Here is an 18,960-nt window from a genome sequence, read left to right on the forward strand (position 1 = left end):
CGGGGGGGCTCAAGAGAACGCATTGGCCACTCCAAGGACATTGACCTCTGCCTCCACAATGCAAACGTCCTTCAACAGAAAACCCATGTTTGGTTGCCGGAACTTGCTTAAGAGAATGAATCTAAGCCCTCCAACTTCTGGGTTGGATGCAGTAAACCAGTATGAAACTGCCAACACCAAAACAGGAAAAATCTTTCATTGTGATGGAACTGAATTGTTTGTATTTGACCATAATGTACACATTACCTTTTCCAGAATGATGCTTCGAATGCTCCTGATCTTGCAGGCGCAACGTTACCTCTGCATATATTTTGGTAGCAGGATGTAGCGTTGTGGGATCTGCCAGTGCCAGAAAAAATGAAAGATGGCTGCCTTCGCCACTGCCTCTTCCATTTGGATACACTCGAAGTTTCCTGCAATGACGGGGTACGTATGAGTGGGTTGGGTTCAAACCTGATGAGTTAATTATTGGAATGTCCATGGAAGGAAGATGGCTACCATTTTTGATCCCCCGCGTTGAAGATTCTGGACTCGTGGCACTCGGCATCCAGCTTGGAGAAGTTGTCAATCTTCCAAATATGCTTGTGAATGATGGGACTCTTTACCATTGACAAACACTCCCCTTTGCCGCCTTTGAAATTTTCTTTGCAAACAAAGACCTCAGCTCCAAACACACACGTATCGTCCACCAGATACCCATTTGAGGACTCGTTGAATTCTTTGAGGCTAATGTATTTATCAAAACCCCATTCTTTCTTCATTCCTCGAAACCGCCTAGGCTTCATCTTGCCATCTTCACATTCAGATATTATTGTTAGTATTAGTATTATAGACACCTCATTTCTTCAAGGCGACAGAAGATATACCTTCAACTGTGAGGTAGTTATCGTTGTTTTGATCAAGCAAAAAAAGTCGATAAACTATGAACACTTCCCGATTTGTTTGTAGGGAGTCTGTCCCTGCAATCGCCAAATAGAGAGAGATGTGGTCGTCCCCATTTTTACTTTTGTTTCCAAGTGGGTGGACTACCAATTTCCTGCAACCGCATTCCATGTTTAGGACAATGCACAGAGCAATTCAAGCTCGAATTTAAGAAGATAAAAGAGGCTAACATATATCGTTTACCATTTGTATCCACCGGCCTCAAACTCCCCGGATTCAAACCTATCCACACAGTTCTTGGCTAACAACGAAAACGACTCGATCTTGACCGTGTAATGAGCTGGTGGGACATCAGAAACATATCTTGCAATCTCTGCACGTTATTTCATACTGGTAAGAAAGCAAATAATCTTGCCTCTTGTGAATAAATTCTTTATCATCATGCCTACGCGTACATGGGGGGGGGGGGGGGGGAGGGAGAGGGAGAGAGGTACCGTCCATATCGTCACCAAGGAGATTGGCCATGGCAAAAGGGAGTACAATAAAAGGAACTGTATGGTTCAACACAGAGTACAATGCCCAAATGATATGGGGGGTTTAGTCAGTGAGATTATGATGCCTGAAAACCATCCTCCCTCTTATATGGTTTCCGAGACGTGCCAAAGCATTACTTTGTGCCGTTATGAAAGTAATATTCTGTGCTTGCAGTCGTCAACACAACATGGCAAACGATTATACCTATCAAAAAACGGGGTTCAAGGAATAAGAATCTTCACTCTTGTAACCTCCCAAGCTACATATCTTCATCAACCAAAAGTTATATGATACCCCTGCTGCCTTTTCCATACCCACAACCTCTTTTTTCCTTTTCTTTCATTTTCTTAAAATATTGTTTTTATTCTCTTTCAATATATCTTTAACCTTCAAAACAATAACAATAATGCGTTTCACCAAAATGCAGCCACCCTCATAGTGACTACTCACAAGTATTCACACCTTTGCCAACAAATAGAACAAAACTAAGATGAAATCATTTCCCTTTTCTCCAACCATCATAACATGTCTAACAACAAATTTTCATGTAACCATCTTCTGTTCCAACAACAAATAATCTTGAATATCGAAGAATACTAATGCTAGACAATACTGATAAATTTCTTGTTCCCTGGTCCACGCTCGAGAGGTTCTGAGGTATAATTCGATATTGTCCATCCTGCGCATCATGGGTCCACTTAGTTAGATTTAACTATGACTTGTGCACAACTAAAAACTTATAAAAAAAACTAAAACCCGTTTGATAATCATTTGGTTTTTTACCAAGAATTAAATTTTTAAGAAATATGAAATTTATAGCAGAAAAAATGAGCCTGCACAATTTTCAAAATCCAAAAACTAGATGGTTACCAAGCTTTTGCTTGAGAAAACTTATAACCAACGGCACAATTCTGAGTGACTGTATACCAAAGTGAAGGACATCATATTTTTTCCACCGAACTTAGAAATGATTTATTGGAGATGAAGGGTTTCATAGAAATTGTGTTATAGCATTAGCCCGATACTAAATCTACTTCCAATTTCATAATAATAGTGCACCTGAACCAATGCTATTGAAAGGAAAACTCTTATTGTATAAAGTACACGACCGACTGACAAGAACATGTTCAAAAGTGTTCAAGACTTACTTCATCCGCAGATTTCGACAAAGATGACAGCCCAATCTTGTTTCTGGAAATTGAGATGACGTCTTGGCCCCACATGGAAAAGCTAGATACACCATCATTATGACCCCTCAATATAATTGGCGTTGATGAGGAAAGCCTACAAAAGAAATAAGAAAGGCTGTCATCCAAGAAATATAAGCAATATTATTTAAGAAAATAAGTCTAATTGGATCTAAAATATGGTTCCTTTTGCTGATATGTTGGCAATCCAGAGCTCCTAAACGTATTACAATTATAGTATTGCTGGAGAGAATTGAAATTAAAAGCATCCTTTCTTTTGCTGCCTACAACTTATTTTCCTCTGCCAGACAACTTTCATGATCGAAGAACAGATGAATTGTCAGAAATCAAACTAACGTAATCTAACTAAAAACTTCTATTAACTACTCAACTCAGTGCAAGCGCATATAGTTTGCAAAAAAATTTGCACAAACCTTCTCAGATCCCAAATTCGTAAAGTCCGGTCAAGAGAGCTAGAAACAAGCATATGATCTTCTGGTGCAGCCAACTGGAAGCATAGAAGGCAAATCAAACTCAAGATCATCCTACAGCTGTTTTTCTTAAGCATGTTAAAATTACCTTGGTTACATATCCATCATGTGCCCGCCAAGTGGCTATAACATTTCCACTCCTCGCATCAAATAGCCTACAATACCCTGAACTTAGGCCAGCTGCAATCCAGGAAGGCATAGCCGAAGCACCATCTGCAACCATTTTGTCAAATCCACAAGAGCAAATAGTCGAGACAAGAGAAGGAAAACCAGACTCAATGCCATCTCCTCTCCATAGATGAAGCTTTTGACCTTGAGAAACATCAATAAACCTGTGGAAAAATAATTATCCATAAGATAATCAGCATGAGTTTATTTTATTCTCATATAAATTAGCTTTAAAATCAATCTGAAAACCAAATTATGTTTACACCTCAGAGAACCATTCCCAGTGCCCACTACAAGCTTTTCAGCAAATTCTATATGGTGCATATATGTATACAAGCTTCCATCAAATGCACTAGTCAATATTCCACTGGACAATGAATTGGAACTTATCGAGTTGGCATGGTCAGCATTTGTCTTTAAAACAGAAGATAAAGGGCTTGCAAGATGTGCAGAATCCACTGATGACTCTGCAAATACTGATATGAGCTTTCCTGATCGGCTATTCCAGACATGTATAGTTCCATCACAAGAAGCTATTCTTCCAGTAGGCGACAAAACACAAATGTCATTGACAACCTATAAGTTTCAGAACAAAATTAAAAATAATCACGAACTCCATAACCAATAACAACCGGGAAATTTTGAATATAACTGTCAATTGATTTCTGAATTCCAAAGGACTCAGAGAAAAACAACACATGTTATTTAATCAAGAAAAATAAGGTCTCATTATGATAACAAAAGGAGGAAGAGAAAGAAAAGAAAGAAGAAAACCTCTTCATGGCCATAATAACCAGAAACACAGTTAACTCCAGACAACTCCCACCTCTGAACCATTCCTTTGAATCCAGATCCTATTCCAGCGGTGAAAACATTAAATTCATCTGGACAAATGGCCAAAGATCTTACTGCCCCATGATGCGCACGAACTGAGTAAATAACAGATGCTTTAATTTTCCATGGAAGTTCTTCTTTCAGACCGACTGCACGGCCAAGAAAATCAGGTCCATCCCAGCTAGATGCTATACTAGGGAGCCAAAACCAGGGTTCAAGCTTTATAGAGTGACATATTGATGCATGCATTTGCATGGAACCTTGATGAACATCATGGAGCCGTCTTAGGGGCATCAAGTTTTTGGCACCTTGAGCCCTTTGTGACTGAGGGATTGACCACCCTACACCATTAAGTAAAAGTTTGGCAGGACTGTATTCACTAGTTGAACCCTTACTGAATTCAGTCTTCTTACTCATTAATTTATCTGAACTGCATCGGGATGACTCCCCTGTACATTCCCACTAAAGCAAAAATACCTTAAGAGATGTGCATAAACAAATCGAAATGCAGGTTTAATTATATTTTGATTGAATCAACAGAAGCGTAATCCAAGACCATCCTAAAAAGCTACTCCTACCTTCCAGTGATGGTACCTAAGAAGATATTGCTCAAGAAGCAACCATGTAGTACAACACTGTCGGAGCTTTTCTATCCCAAGAATAGATGCAAAAGTAGGATACAAAATCAGTCTGCAATTTCAAAGTAAAGATATGAGTTATGCGAGAACAAAACTTCAGTGTTTAATGAGGGTCAAGATGGTGCTAACACAAGGTCCATGCGGCCTTCATTTGGGACATCTCCATCACTGCTTGGTCCAGAAACTTTCATGTTTTTTCCAAGAGAAGTAGAACGATAGGCAGCTTCCTGCGAAAAAGCAAGCTCATCGAATACCTCTCTAAGTTGGGGTATAAGATGCAATGCAATCATATCTGGTCCAATTAGCTGACAAACTGTCATTAGAGAACTGGCAGCGACCTGGTCAACAAGTAGCAGATTACATTCCAAATCATCAAAAACTAACAAGCTAGCAAATAATTAAGGGGAAAACAAGTAGTTCAAATATAATATATGTAAATATTAATGCTAAAGGTTTGAAAAAAGAAAAATATCAGTTCCATTCACTAAAGAATACATACAAGTGTACAAGGTTAGCCTAAGTAGAAAGTGAAAAAAAAAAAAACAAGGACAATACAACTAATATATTTACAAAATTGCAATTATACTCGTATAAAAACTCTAAGACTCTCGTCAAAGTTGGATAGTACACATTTATCATGTCAGCCGCGTGTCGCGCAGAGAAAAAGGCAAGAAAAATCTGCGTGCTTCAGGGATCGAACCCACACCATCGAAGTCAAAGGAGCCCGTCAGTGGGTGACACGTGTCAAACACCCCTGCGCGACTTCCTTACACCCAACACATGGTACGCGCACGTGAACCCCCTCTGAGCACGTGATGCGCGTGAATCAGCATGCGAGGTTCCCTTTTATCCCGATTTAACTCCCGTTCGACTATTTTTTGTCCTAGTTTTGATATTGACCTAAATATAACTTGATTCAGGACCTACCAGCGAGCTTTCAAGAAATATGGGGCTCCCAACTAGTGGAAAAGCGAGCTTCATATGGCATGCTTCATTCCGGTTAGTAACCATCTGGATTTTAGGTAAGTAATACTGGTAGGGATCACTGGGACAAGCTAGTATGCGAGCATGATGGACCTTAGGTGGTTAGAATATGTGTGATTAGAACCGAGAATGAACAATTTTGGTGATTATGACATGTGCATGATGAAATTACAAAATTGCCCTTAGAGCAAGAGAATTGAGAAACATGTTTAATTTAATGTCGTCCGCTGTGGTATGATGGAGGAAGGGATATTCTGATCTGTGCTCTAAGTGATTGATGGATGTTATCTCCCCGTTGAGCTTGTTTGATTGTTTGATTGTGTGTATGATTTATGTTATGGTTTTCATGCATTAAGGCTCGGTAGGAATACCTTTTTAAATAACATCTGTGAACGGGTAGACATGATTTATGTGTTAGAGATGGTTGATAGATGTATTTTTCGAGTAGAGCATGTATCAAGATCACAGTTAAGATTAGGGCGCTATATCTAGTGTCGTTTACATGTAGAACTAGAGATCAGACCTATGTGCACCAAGGGATTGGTTAAGCTGAGAGGCTAACCTAGAACGTCCTGGAATTGAGAAAATGGAATTTAAACCGCATGAACGACCCTAAGAACTAGTTGAGTTACTATTGAGTGTAGAGTCGGGACAGGGCCGACATTCTAATCCCATTAAACTAGTTCTTGAGAAGAACTAAGGACTACATGGGTAGTTAGCTCAAGACATGGACCCCTATTGAGTGTAGAAATAGGCGAACCTATAAACCAATCCTGGTTGGACTAGGGACTACACAGGTAGGTGAATAGAGCCCCTATTAAGTGTAGAAATAGGTGAACCTATAAACCAGTCCTTGTTGGACTAGGGACTACACGGGTAGGTGTCAAGATGAGAGCCCCTATTGAGCGTAGAAACGAATCAAGGTCGACGCTGCGACTTCGTAAACCGGTCTTGGTAGAGACCAGGGACTATGCAGGTAGGTGGTTCAGCATGAATAGCTTCTATTGAGTGTAGAAACGGGTCAAGGTCGACGTCGTGACGCCGTAAACCAGTCTCAACAAGGGACTAGGGACTACACGGGTAGATGATCAACGAGGAATCAATTGGGTCTTCGTATAGACCAAAGGAAAGTCGTGGGCATCTACTAGAAGAAGGAAGCAATGAAAGCCTATAAGTAGGTTGCTAACTGAGTATATTTTTATACTCACCCCTTTTTCTCTTTCTTTTTTAGGTACTGGTCAAGGTGGAGAGGTGCTCGAAAGCTGCATTGACACAGAGGGGTATCGTTCCGGAGCATCAGTCCGTTTTCACATTTGGAGTCTTTTGTATTTTCTTTTATATTTGTATTTCCTGTTTGTAAAATGTTGTACAACGTCATCTTATATTGGAATTTAGTTTTGTATTTAGTTTTGGTGTTAGTTGCCTTCTTTTTCTTGTTTAAAATTTTATCGGATTTTTAACCTCTACTTTATTTTTCTATTAATTTTATTTGTTTTCGCTATCGTCTTTTTAGTCTCGATTCAGTTTTCGAAGCCTCAATAATCAGGTCATGACAACCATAACGTCTATTTTTTTTTTTTTTTTTCTCTATGAAAATGAAAAATGTATATGAGCAAGAAACATACTACATTAACGAAGGAAAAGAAGATTAATATAAAATGAAAAAGATTACAAGAAATCAGACCGTCTAAAGATGCAAAGGTGATCCAATTGGTCGCATATTTATCAGACATCTTCCCAGTATTTATCTTAAAAGAGACACCACTTCTTCCCAACAGAATGCTGAAAAGCCTTCAATCTAGTGTTATCCAATCTTCTAAACGTACTTCAATTCCCAACTAAATGGAGATAAGAGATCACGCATATTTTCAAAGAACCAGTAAATATTAAACTAGAAAAGAACCTTAACCAACAAACATTTATTTAGCAATACACATTTTTACCTAGGTCGAAAAACATTTGGTGGTAATGAACTTCTCAAATTTATTTTTAGGTCAAATGTACAAATGCATGCATGCTTTGTGGTGAGAAATTTGAATCACCTGAAGCACTGAGACATCCAAATTCTTCTGAATTAGCACCATGACATGCAAACATTTCTGGCCCTACATAACCATAGGATGCACCAAAAGTTCAGAAACATCAATTCACATTTGCAACTTTGCCCGAGTATATCAGAAAAATTTACCTCAATAAGCTCCTTTAATACCACTTCACCTGGTAAGTAGGCAACAAGGCCATCTAATGTGGTGAAACAATCAATAAGGGCTAAACTACTCCAACTTTGCATGGGTTCAGGTTTGGACAGAGAAAAAAATTTAATGCAGCACCTAACAACATTCTTGAGTAATGGAAGCATCTGCTTGACAACGAATATATCACCAAAAAGACCACCTAAACAATAGAATTAAAATTACTTAACTGAACATGTCTACGTTCAAAAAGAGGTCATACCAACCACTCAACAAATCAAGAATACCAATTCTAACCAGCGCATCAATGCCATCTGCACAGATTCCTTTCCCAAAGCAGTTAATTAAAGGCAGGATTGTCTGGAACAAGAGAGAGTAAGTTATAACTGCAGTGAGTCACATGCATACACGGCTTATAGACAAATTATGATGAGCACATATGGATATCAAATACAATTTTTTATATCATCAAAGTCCAAAGACTTCAATACAAGTTAAACCTGATTAATGGTAACAGGCATCCCAAGTTCTTCACAAGAGCCAATAAGAAGCACTGAAGCAGCAGCTGCTGAGCTCTTATGTGGAGCAACAGATAGGTTAGACACGACCAAAGGATGAATTGTTTCCATATACACTTGTTTACCAAGCCGATTCCATATTTCTCTTACAAATGAATCTTGGAGAAGAGAAACCTTCAAATGTGAATAACCAGGAACCTGAAATTAAAATATTAATAAGTAAAGCGATATATAAAATTTTAATAATACAATGAAATAGACAAAAGGAATTCATGACTAGCCTGTAAAATTTTTTGGATAACAGGTAAAACCAAAGTCTTCACTGCCTTAGACATCAGACACTTCAAAAACTCTTTTAGTAGTACATAAGCCCATTCTACTTCCGCATCTGACTGAGGAGCCAATATAAGAGGCAGACAATAGGGAGCGCACATTTCAGCAGCAAATTCTCCCATTGCCTTGAGAGCCCCTTGTTTTGCAAAATTTGCAGCATAACGAAGTCGGGTAACATCTTTTGCAAGAATCTGAAGTGGAGCTAGAAACAAGTAGCATGACTTGATTGTAGCAGGAAAACAAGGTGATTCCAATATATTTTTGGCTGATGGCCTCCTAACCAGGTTAATAAAATAGGAAGAGTTAGTCAGGTAGAGTCCATAGCATATGAACTCGTCAACCTACAACCAGTGAAATACACAAGACAAATGCTACTTGGTAGAAACAAAATCAAAAGACACCAGGCACTATATATTTGAACTGAAATTCCTATTTACAACTAACGTAATCAAAAAGTAAAAAGCCTCAAAATTCCACCTTGTCAAGTCCTTTTGGATGCATGCTTCAACAAGAATTTTAATATCAGGAGGAAGTTCTTGCATAAAGCCAGGCAAGATACCACTTTCCAAGTACATAGTCAATGAGGTAGAATGAAAAAGTGGCCTCCTCAAATGAAGCTCTGCTAGAATACAACCAATAGAAAAGATATCATTCGCAGCACCATTAGAAAATTGCAATTGAGATATTCTCTCTCTCCATGATAACAAGTCTTGATATCCAATTGAATCTTTACCCTCCACTTCAACATGCTCAAGAAGATAGCTCAGTGTAATATTGGTTCGAAGCTCATGCTGCACAAATATATCAGAAGTATTGGTCAAACATTTATTGAAGCTCTCAGCCGATAAAACCTCTTTGGAAGTCATATCTTCCATTTTTTTAGCATAATAGCCATAAACAGCATTTAAATGTCTGGCCTCTTCAAGGAATGATGATGCTTCTTCTAATTCTTCTAGATAGGATATTTCAGACATAATAATATCTTTATCTTCCGCTTCACTTGCATGGCATTGATTCTCAGCTGACATTACAGGGCTTTGACATGATCTCTTGGTTGGAACTTTCCGTTTTGGGTGAGGTCGACTAAAGAGCTGACGACGTCCCATCGACCTTGGGAGCGTAGGTTCAGATAAAGGCAACATAACGTTCTTGGCAGCAATAGCAGCTTCACCTGACATTTTATATCCAAACGTGACGTCAATCCACTCATGGAGTTTTTCTGAGACTCTATCACTTTCTAGAGCATCACGATGCAATTTAATGAACTCCTCAGGACTACCTGCCCATGGAGGTACAGCCAAATCAGCCATACCATCATGCATTGAATAAAATATTTGAGAATCACAATAAAATTCAGGAATGCATTCATCAGGGGTCCACTGATAAAGCCTCTGCATGTTAGAAGGATATTCATTGGGCTCATAAACTGAACGGACGGCCATACGTAAAATGCTTAAAGGTAACCTTCTGGCTTTATAGCTGCAGACAGCCAGCTCAGAGAGACACTCATCTGATACATGATGTGGGATTTCAGAGGTAGTGTAGGTGAAGTCCAACTGTTCATCACCCTTTGCCAATCGCCATTTGCTTTTGCTTAAGTCCCGCCATCCGACATCTGAACTCTCATCTGGCTTTGTGCTAAAATCTATTACCCATGGCATTATTGTGTGAAATTTGTGGTCATCCCACCTTCTCCCAGCCAATCTATTTAAGGCAAGTAAATACTCAAAATTACTCATCTCACCCCTCCACCATCGCATAAAATCAGACGGCCAGTCTATTGAGGAAGAAACACTCAAATCAGCGTAAAGAGCTTTGGAAGAACAATCCTTTGCACAACAATGTATCTGTCCTGATGTAGCCATCGAACATTTTTTTTCTTTCCTATTTAAATCACACACTAACCCAGGCATATCACAAATTTGCAGCCAAGACCAGCACATCTCATTTAACATCACACTGGATGGGCATATATTGCCATGGAAGATCCCTAAGCCATGTATAAAGGCAAGGGCGGATAGTAGCTGATATAGTAGAAACCTAATATGCCACTCAGACTTTATGGCATCCGGACTATAATGGAGAATGTTCTCTAATGTGTATGGAGTCGTAGGCAATATTGCATTGGTATAACCATGAGTCCATAGCATTGAAAGAACAGGCACGATATTGGGATGCCTCAAGCAATTCAAGAAGACAGTCTCTTGAAAAGAAGGAATTCCAACTAAGCTAAGAAAATTTATGGAGTCCCTTCCTGAAGCTCTTCCTTCAATTAAGAGACAAAGTGAGTGCAATATATGATCTTCTAAAGATCCAGACAAGAGATTGGAAGCAATTTCATCAAAGGTAGAGGGGGATGAAATGCTAATACGGGCAATGGGGGCCAAAGAACTGATTATCCTCGAACAAGAGAGCCTACTGGAATGGTTGTAGTTAGAACCGTCAGTAAGTGATTTCCCTTCAATTTGTGGCGAATACAAAGAACCTTTATGAGGACTATCCCCTTGAGTTTCAACTTGATCTCCACTAATCTGAGATATAGTGTGAGTACTGTCTTCGTTACCACCGTTGAAATTGTCCAGTAAATACTCATTCCTGCATTGGGGAGTGGGATGGTGTTAAATTCTCCCTTGAAAAAAATTAAGTAAACGAATACGGAGAAAGCCATAATTCATCTGATACTATCAAGCAGCTTATCCAAACTGGTTCCCGAGTTTGAGACGCTTGAGAGCAATAATGTTCAGAAGTGTGCTAAAATCTAAAATGAGAAAAAGATGACCATACACATAGTTGGTTATGCAATTGTAATCATGGCCTGGCAGATACACGATCATAAATTGAGAGCCTGAGGTTTCCCCATTTGAGACCTGCGCGAAAAAATAATCAGATAACGAGAGAACATCTTCTAATGCACTCTCTTAAACGCATTCCTATTAAGATTATGCACCAGTGGGAACGAGACCTGAACAACGGCGGTGGAGGTGAAGGGCAGGGCCGTGTCGGAGATGGCATAGGAGACTATGAGTCGGTCGGAGAAATCGACTCTGATTCGACCTTTAAGACACTCGAAGCAAAACCTCGACTGCTCTTCCATTTGATTGAAATTACTTGTACTCCATGAAACTTGAACACTTCCTGCAACAGGTGATGGTTCATGAATGAATTATAACTCCACGAACCGTCCAACCCAAGTTTCAAATTGTAGAGAGAAACGGATCAAACCCATCATTCAGCTGCAAGTCCGACTGATTACCATTCTTCGATCAAAAAACAGATTTGATGTAGTTGGTCAAATTGATGAATCTCGCATCTACACATTCACAATAGGAATTCTTCAACCGGCAATCACCAAAGCCCACCGCCACCTCGTCCTCTTTTTCTCTCTTGACCACTCGCGAGCGCGCGCTCCATCACTTTTTTCGGTCGCCGCCAGTATTCCAGGATTAAAAATGGATAAAATTTGATTTTTTAAAATTAACCATTTTTTCTCTTCTTATCTACACTAAAGTAGGTCTTCAAAAATGGAGCAAAATTTTAAAAACTAAAATAATAGTTAACAAAAATAGATTTTAAATTTTATCTTACAATAAAATATATATATATATATTTTTTTTTTAAGAGAGGATGAGAAAATAATCCTTCATGGAGCTGAGTCACAATCGCCCTTATTCTGTTCTTGTTTTATTATTTATTTATGTTGACAGATTTTATTACATGTCTTCACGTTATATTTCATCGTTTAAAATCTTTTTTAATTTTGGTCAACAGTTCCTCTTTCTTTACCCTAAAGAGGTAACCGTTGTGGTAATTTTCTTTGTTTTAATCTCGTAGTTTGAACAGAACTGTAAATAAATTTACTTAGCTATGTGTACTATTGAGTTTTATCTGAGGAAGGGAGGTAAATGTGTAGAAAGAAGAGGAAGTGACACGTGTGATTCATGTGTTGAAAATAGTGACAAGACAAAGATGAGAGGTTGAGAAAATTCTGTTGCATTGTACTGGATTCTAGAGCTGCGTCACAACTCCTTCTTGAACTCAAATTCTTCTCGCTTCACTCTCTTAACCAATACTTCTTTTCCACGTGGCCTCCTAGATTTTTCCTCTTCCGGGCCGAGTCCAGCCCATTGGGTTCCGTAGTGGCAAAGTTGTTATTTTGGTAACTCATTAGGGGTATTTTGGCCAGGCACTGGATACGCTGCGTAGACGCTTGGAAGTTGGAATCTCCCCTTTCCGCGTCTCTGCTTGTGCTTTCTTCACACACGCAAAATCCCCCCCCTCTTCCTTCTTCTCCTCCTTCCCCTCGTGGTTAGGGTTTTCTTGTTCAGCCTTCCCTATGTTGCTCAAACCCCTTTCCCTTCCTGTTTAATTCTCAATCTCCACTGCTGTAGCGTTCTTCCATGGCTCCAATCACCTTTTCTCTGGTACTATTCTACTCTCCCCTGCTCTTTTCCTTTTCTTTTTCTTCCATGTATTCACCCTTCTGTCTTACAAATTTCGTTTAATTCTTTTCAATTTTCCGTCATCTGTCTCTGCGTTTTCTGCTTAATTCCTGAATATTTGTGTACTCGATAACTGTTTGGGAGTTTGAATTTTTGTTCTACTGATTCCTTGCGCTGGAATTTTATTCGAAAATAATTTTACCTGATGTATTTAGATTTTCAGCTGCCTTCTTGTCCAATTCCGTCGGCCTTGGGTTAATATTTTGTTTCGTTCTACATTTGGATGTGGAAGTGGATGTTTGACTCCAGACCGATTGAATTTGAGAAGGTAGCTCAAAATCTAAATACATCAAGGTGCAAGGGGATGCTTGACTCAAATTCCACTATGCTACTATTAATTACTTCACTTGTACGCGAGTTTCATGCTCAGGGACTCTAGTCAAGCATCAGTCATTTATCTAGACGCTTAGTCAACTGAATAGTGCCTCTTTTTTAACGACTTACTACTGCCCTCTCCCCGTAACTGCTGCTAACCTTCGCTTGTAAGGTTTTAGAAGAAGTCATTCATTTGAGTTTCTCTGTTGTTAGCCATCGGGGAAGTCATTTGTTTTCATTCTACTATATATTTAATGTTAATAGGAACATTTGCTTTGTCCTTTTTAGATCTTCCTTTGAAACTAGCATCGTTGGAGTCGATCAGATTCTTGATTGTATGCTTTTCACCAATTTTGTAATTGAATTGCTCGGTAACCTTGTTGCTTCGTTGTTATTATATTCTGGAATAGAAATGCTTGATATTTTTCCTTTTCTGCTTATCTTTAATATAGTATGCCCGAACACAACTAATTTATTTTCTTTTGTTCTTTTTTGTGCCTTGCATTGGATTCAGACGTTCCTTAGATTTGCTGAATCTCAAATTCAGTTTTGAGGCATTCAATTAAGCAATATTTGATAGATCTGTTTCTTGAGCAAGTGAAAACATGTACAATGAAGGAGCCACCCCTGAATTTATTTTTGATCAGGGCGTTTATTACCCTACTGCTGCCAATTATGGTTATTACTGTACAGGTAATATTCGTGAATATATGATGTAGCAATTTAGATGATGCTATGATGACTCACATATGTGTCTTTATTGTTGAAGGATTTGAATCACCTGGCGAATGGGAGGATCATTCTCGGATTTTTGGTTTAGATGGTCCAGATATCCATTACACAGTGAGTAATAGATATCTGTATTTTATATTTTCTTGCTTAGCCATAACTTCATTTTTTTTTTTCTGATGGTCCTTATTATCTCTCTTGATTTAGGGTGCTCAAAATGAGAATTCATCTTATGTATATTATACGCCAAGCTATGGATATGCACAGTCTCAATACAACCCGTATAATCCTTACATACATAGTGCTGTGATGGGACCAGATGGTCCATATATCGGGGCCCAACAGTTTTACACCATTCCTTCTTACGAAAGCTCTGTTTCTTCACCTGCATATGTCCCTGTTATCGTTCAGCCAGATACTGTCCCCAATAGTTCCAATGAATTGATTGATCCTTCAATTAATAGATCTAATGGAAATGGAAGAATGCATAAAAATGAGTCTGGAAACTTTTCTAGGAACGCCACCAATCCTACTTTAGGCCAGAGAAATTCCTTGGACAGGTTATCAGAAGTGCCAAGAGCTAATGTTGGTCCAAGTAAGCAAAGTGCAACACTTGGTAGCATTTCTGCTGGTAGTCATGCTGGGTCAATTTCATCACGTGTTTATCAGGTAAATTTAATTGTTTTTCCTGTATTGAAGGTCACTTGTGTCTACTTGGAGGGAATTTTCATGATCTACGTCTCTTCTTATAGTTGGATTTGTTTATTGTCGCTATTAAATGTGATTGAGATTATCTATTCAATTAGTTTTCCATATTAGGTGTTATGCGCACATGCAAGTTTCCTTTCACTTTCAGTGGCTAATGGAACTTTTTTGGATTTTTGAGCTGTGCTTACAGGGTAGAGGTGCTTATGGTTCAATTCATCCAGTGGATGACATATCAAATGGAAAGGTTGTTTCTCAACATAGTCAATTGAGAGTTTCTCATCCTATCAATAATGGCTTTTCTGACTTTCGATCAAGTGCTCATGGACAGGCTGCAATCACAAAATTTCAGCCTAAGGTTCAAGTTGCTAGAGTTTTGGGTAGTGCAAATGCTAGTCCAGATGCGTTAAGTGAGCAAAATCGAGGTCCTAGAATCAGCAGATCTAAAACCCAACTGGTTCTGAAGGCCTACACAACCAAGGCTGGAGATGGTAATGCAGATGGAAACATTATTATCCACACAGATCAGTATAATAAGGATGACTTTCCTGTTGAATACATGGATGCGAAGTTTTTTGTAATTAAATCTTACAGTGAGGATGATGTTCACAAGAGCATTAAGTATAATGTTTGGTCCTCCACTCCTAATGGGAATAAGAAACTGAATATTGCATACGAAGATGCTCAGAGAATAGTTTTAGCGAAATCAAGAAGCTGTCCTGTATTCCTCTTCTTCTCTGTAAGTTGATTTTTTTTCTTTTAGATTTTGTGATATTAGATATGTTTTTCCTTTCAGGTTGTTGATTTAATATTTTGGTATATAGGTCAATGCAAGTGGTCAGTTCTGTGGTGTCGCAGAGATGATTGGCCCTGTGGACTTCAACAGGGATATGGATTTTTGGCAGCAGGATAAATGGAGTGGAAGCTTCCCTGTTAAATGGCACATTATCAAAGATGTGCCGAACAACAACTTTAGGCATGTCATTTTGGAGAACAATGAAAATAAACCTGTTACTAATAGCAGAGACACGCAAGAAGTAAGTAGCTTTCTTATTTTCTATTCAGTCCAGTAATATCTTTATTCGTAGAAAATATCTTTTTGATTAGTTCTGTGGCGTATCATCCACTTTCTTGTGTTCTTCTGTTTGGGAGTGATTTGGATATCTTGTGGTGTTAGGTTGCATTTGCTTTGCTTTCCTGGGTCTTATGGATTGAATGATCTTCGTGCCTTGTAGATATGTGATACTGTTAAATTGTTTATGGCAAGCATAGCCTCGCTACTCAGTGTTCTTTCTTTTATGTAGGACTATTGGTCGATGTAAATTAAGTTTATTACATTTTGTGTATTTCTGGTTCAATGTTTAAAGTTGATCACTTTACAATCTTGTGAGTAGCAACTAAGTGCCAATGTTTGGCTAGTTTGATTGCGTGTTCCTTCCTTGAAAATTTGATTTGTTTTGGCGTCATCATACTTTCACTTTTTTTTTTGTAGCTAAAAGCAATTTAGTCAGACTGGCAGAAAATGAAATTGATTTTTACGGTTCTAACCTTTTCGAATTATATTTTCTTTTGCAGTTACCATTTATAAAAGGTCTGGAGATGATAAAATTATTCAAGAATCATACATTAAAGACCTCTTTACTTGACGACTTCATTTATTATGAAAACCGTCAGAAGATCATGCAGGAAGAGAAAGCGAGGTTGGTTGTTAGAAGGCTGGAGCGTCCATATTTTGTACCTGCATTAGATCAAACCCGCCAGCTAAATTGTGTTGTTGAGCAGCCTTTGAGAGAGGATAAAAATCTTAACAAGGCCAACGATGGTGCGAGGGGGTCGGAAAGGAATGCAACCTCGAGAGCTGAGCAAGTCTATTCAAATCCTGGTACTGTGGCAGTGAAGGAAAGTCCCAAGCTCGACGGTGAAGAAAAAGCTGATGTTACATCGACTTTGAGGATGGAATCACTTGAACTTGGCGGGAAAGTGGTTGAAAAGACTTCAGGAGGAGGAGGAGCTACACCAGCTGCTGCAAGTGATACAAATTCCAAACCTACTGAAGTTATGACTGTAGGTTCGATGCCAATCAAAGTTAATGGATATAATACTGAACCACGTGGTGTTTTGACGGTGGGAACGATTCCGCTCGATCCTAAAGCTCTGCAGCTTGACAACAAATGATGGAAATAGTCGAAACATATACTTGAAAAATTGGGAGCAGTCTCAGAAATTCTCAGAAACAAGTCTTTTGCTTTACTGGGTTTGAAGATGTTCTTTGGGATTTCTTGGTTATCGCAGCTGTCTTCGTTTATTTGATCAATGTTCTGGTGTAGTGGGTGGTTTTTTTTTTTTTTTTTTTTTTTTTTTTTTTTTTTGTTGGGTTTCTTCTTTGTGCCATGTTGATTTTTAAATCAATTGAAAAATAACAAATGTATTATCAGTTGTTTCATCATTTACCCATCCAACGAAAACGTAATGTGCAGCAAAGTTGTTTTGAAATTGAACTACTAGAGAAAGTTGTAAATTATTTTCTATAGTTTTAAAAGTTAAGCATTTTTAAGTCTCCAATTTGATAAAATATTATCAAAATTTATTGTCGAACTCAATACATTTGTGTTAGAAGTCATTAATGGACCTAGTATATCGTTCTATCAAATAATCGATATAAAATTTTAGCTTACTCCAATGTTCTTTTTATTTAATAAAATAAGTCCAAGTTATATTTAATCTCTCAAGGAGAAAGGTAGATGTTAGACTAACTTAACTAGAGTCATGTTTGTACCTTTTTAATTGTGTGGCGTATTGATCATAACACGCTTATGATAAGCTTCATTCAAATTTTCTCTCGTCTTCATGGCATCGTTAGGCAAGGTTCTCCTTCGCCAATTGAACACAGCTCATGGGGAATCTAAGCTTGTTCGCCTACACAGGTGCCCGTGCATGCATGTTCAATTGTCTGCAGCTCCTTACACTAGGTCAAGTCATTCGGCTCGACCTTGCCTCTACTTCTGGCCAAAGTCTCTCGTGTGCAACATCGTATCTCAGTCCTCATCTTGGTTTCCAACAACACGACTCATACATCGTGATGCAATCTCATGTTTCAAGACAGCTAGGCATCTTAGCTTGCTCAAACATGTCTAGCAGAACTGACCCATGTGTCACTCATCTAATCAGGACATCCTAATATCCATTCATCTGGGTTTTCATCGGGGCATGAACCCTCTCATCTCCATGTCGTATCATTTATGGACTCCATACCAGACAGCGGGTGCATGTACCAACCTCTGACAGATGGGTTGGGGCACAATGTCGAAACACTTGTGTCGTCTGACACTATCCTTTAAATACTCATTTCAAAGGAAGACACTCACGACGCTCGCCCACACTGTGACACACGTGTGTGCGCACGGAGTAGCTTGCTTAGGCCACAGGGCCTAAGGGTAGTTGAGAGCTAATACCATCCTTTAAAGTACATTTTGAGACATTTTTTGTATAGTAAGAGTAGACATGATTTTGGCAAATGATCATACTGTGCCGTGGAGTGTCTGTCTTGTGTTGACCCTTGCATGGCTAGTTGGACGTCATCTCGTGTTGCCACCTTATCATGTTTGCATGTAAGGGTCACAACCTACCCTCTTTACAATATAATTGTAATATCTAGTAATCACATTTGACTCAAACATAACTAAGGATGAATATTAGATCAATATTGTAGAATAACTAAGTATGTGCCTCAATTTTCATTTGTACAACTGATAATTCAACTTTTATATAAATGTAGATTTAATTGATCTTTTTAATTAAACAATGTGGTAAAACTGATATAAAATTAAAGAAGTAATTAAATTTAGCATTGGGAGCATGACATGGAATTAGTCGTGGAACTTGTGGACCGGACTCTTCCAGATGAGACCACGTGTCAATCACGGGAAACAGTGAAGGGTTTATCAGAAGGGC

At 38.6% G+C, this 18,960-nt stretch overlaps 3 protein-coding genes across 6 annotated transcripts; 1 reads left to right on the forward strand and 2 right to left on the reverse strand.

The window, feature by feature from the left end:
* Positions 1 to 7: 7 nt before the first annotated feature.
* Positions 8 to 1,751, reverse strand: LOC111779045 (TRAF-like family protein). Its single transcript, XM_023659099.2, has 6 exons — positions 1,377 to 1,751; positions 1,126 to 1,255; positions 867 to 1,036; positions 499 to 793; positions 247 to 413; positions 8 to 167 (listed from the first exon to the last, which is right to left on the reverse strand). Exons 1-6 carry the CDS (start codon positions 1,405 to 1,407, stop codon positions 10 to 12), a joined length of 951 nt encoding a protein of 316 aa, XP_023514867.2. The 5' UTR covers positions 1,408 to 1,751; the 3' UTR covers positions 8 to 9.
* A 151-nt stretch (positions 1,752 to 1,902) lies between these two features.
* Positions 1,903 to 12,227, reverse strand: LOC111779046 (protein serine/threonine kinase). Of its 3 annotated transcripts, XM_087118961.1 has the most exons (18): positions 11,984 to 12,227; positions 11,724 to 11,896; positions 11,546 to 11,628; positions 9,239 to 11,356; positions 8,710 to 9,037; positions 8,411 to 8,626; positions 8,198 to 8,270; positions 7,907 to 8,112; positions 7,761 to 7,823; positions 4,864 to 5,072; positions 4,675 to 4,786; positions 4,510 to 4,558; positions 4,037 to 4,437; positions 3,528 to 3,838; positions 3,183 to 3,426; positions 3,038 to 3,111; positions 2,565 to 2,700; positions 1,903 to 2,095 (listed from the first exon to the last, which is right to left on the reverse strand). In XM_087118961.1, exons 1-18 carry the CDS (start codon positions 11,988 to 11,990, stop codon positions 1,946 to 1,948), a joined length of 4,953 nt encoding a protein of 1,650 aa, XP_086975087.1. In that variant the 5' UTR covers positions 11,991 to 12,227; the 3' UTR covers positions 1,903 to 1,945. The 3 variants fall into 3 exon arrangements, with proteins under 3 accessions (XP_086975087.1, XP_086975086.1, XP_086975085.1); XM_087118960.1 differs by having other exon boundaries at positions 4,037 to 4,558; positions 12,015 to 12,227; XM_087118959.1 differs by having other exon boundaries at positions 4,037 to 4,558.
* Positions 12,228 to 13,014: 787 nt separating this feature from the next.
* On the forward strand, positions 13,015 to 17,455 carry LOC111778663 (YTH domain-containing protein ECT4). Of its 2 annotated transcripts, XM_023658614.2 has the most exons (8): positions 13,015 to 13,182; positions 14,090 to 14,268; positions 14,345 to 14,418; positions 14,512 to 14,973; positions 15,203 to 15,256; positions 15,341 to 15,748; positions 15,834 to 16,046; positions 16,585 to 17,455. In XM_023658614.2, the coding sequence occupies exons 2-8, from the start codon at positions 14,181 to 14,183 to the stop codon at positions 17,182 to 17,184; spliced, it is 1,899 nt and encodes a 632-aa protein (XP_023514382.2). In that variant the 5' UTR covers positions 13,015 to 13,182; positions 14,090 to 14,180; the 3' UTR covers positions 17,185 to 17,455. The 2 variants fall into 2 exon arrangements, with proteins under 2 accessions (XP_023514382.2, XP_023514381.2); XM_023658613.2 differs by having other exon boundaries at positions 15,203 to 15,748.
* Positions 17,456 to 18,960: the final 1,505 nt, after the last annotated feature.

This window comes from Cucurbita pepo, chromosome 17 (genome assembly GCF_057944985.1).
Source record: "Cucurbita pepo subsp. pepo isolate OVF chromosome 17, ASM5794498v1, whole genome shotgun sequence".
Lineage (NCBI taxonomy): Eukaryota > Viridiplantae > Streptophyta > Magnoliopsida > Cucurbitales > Cucurbitaceae > Cucurbita > Cucurbita pepo.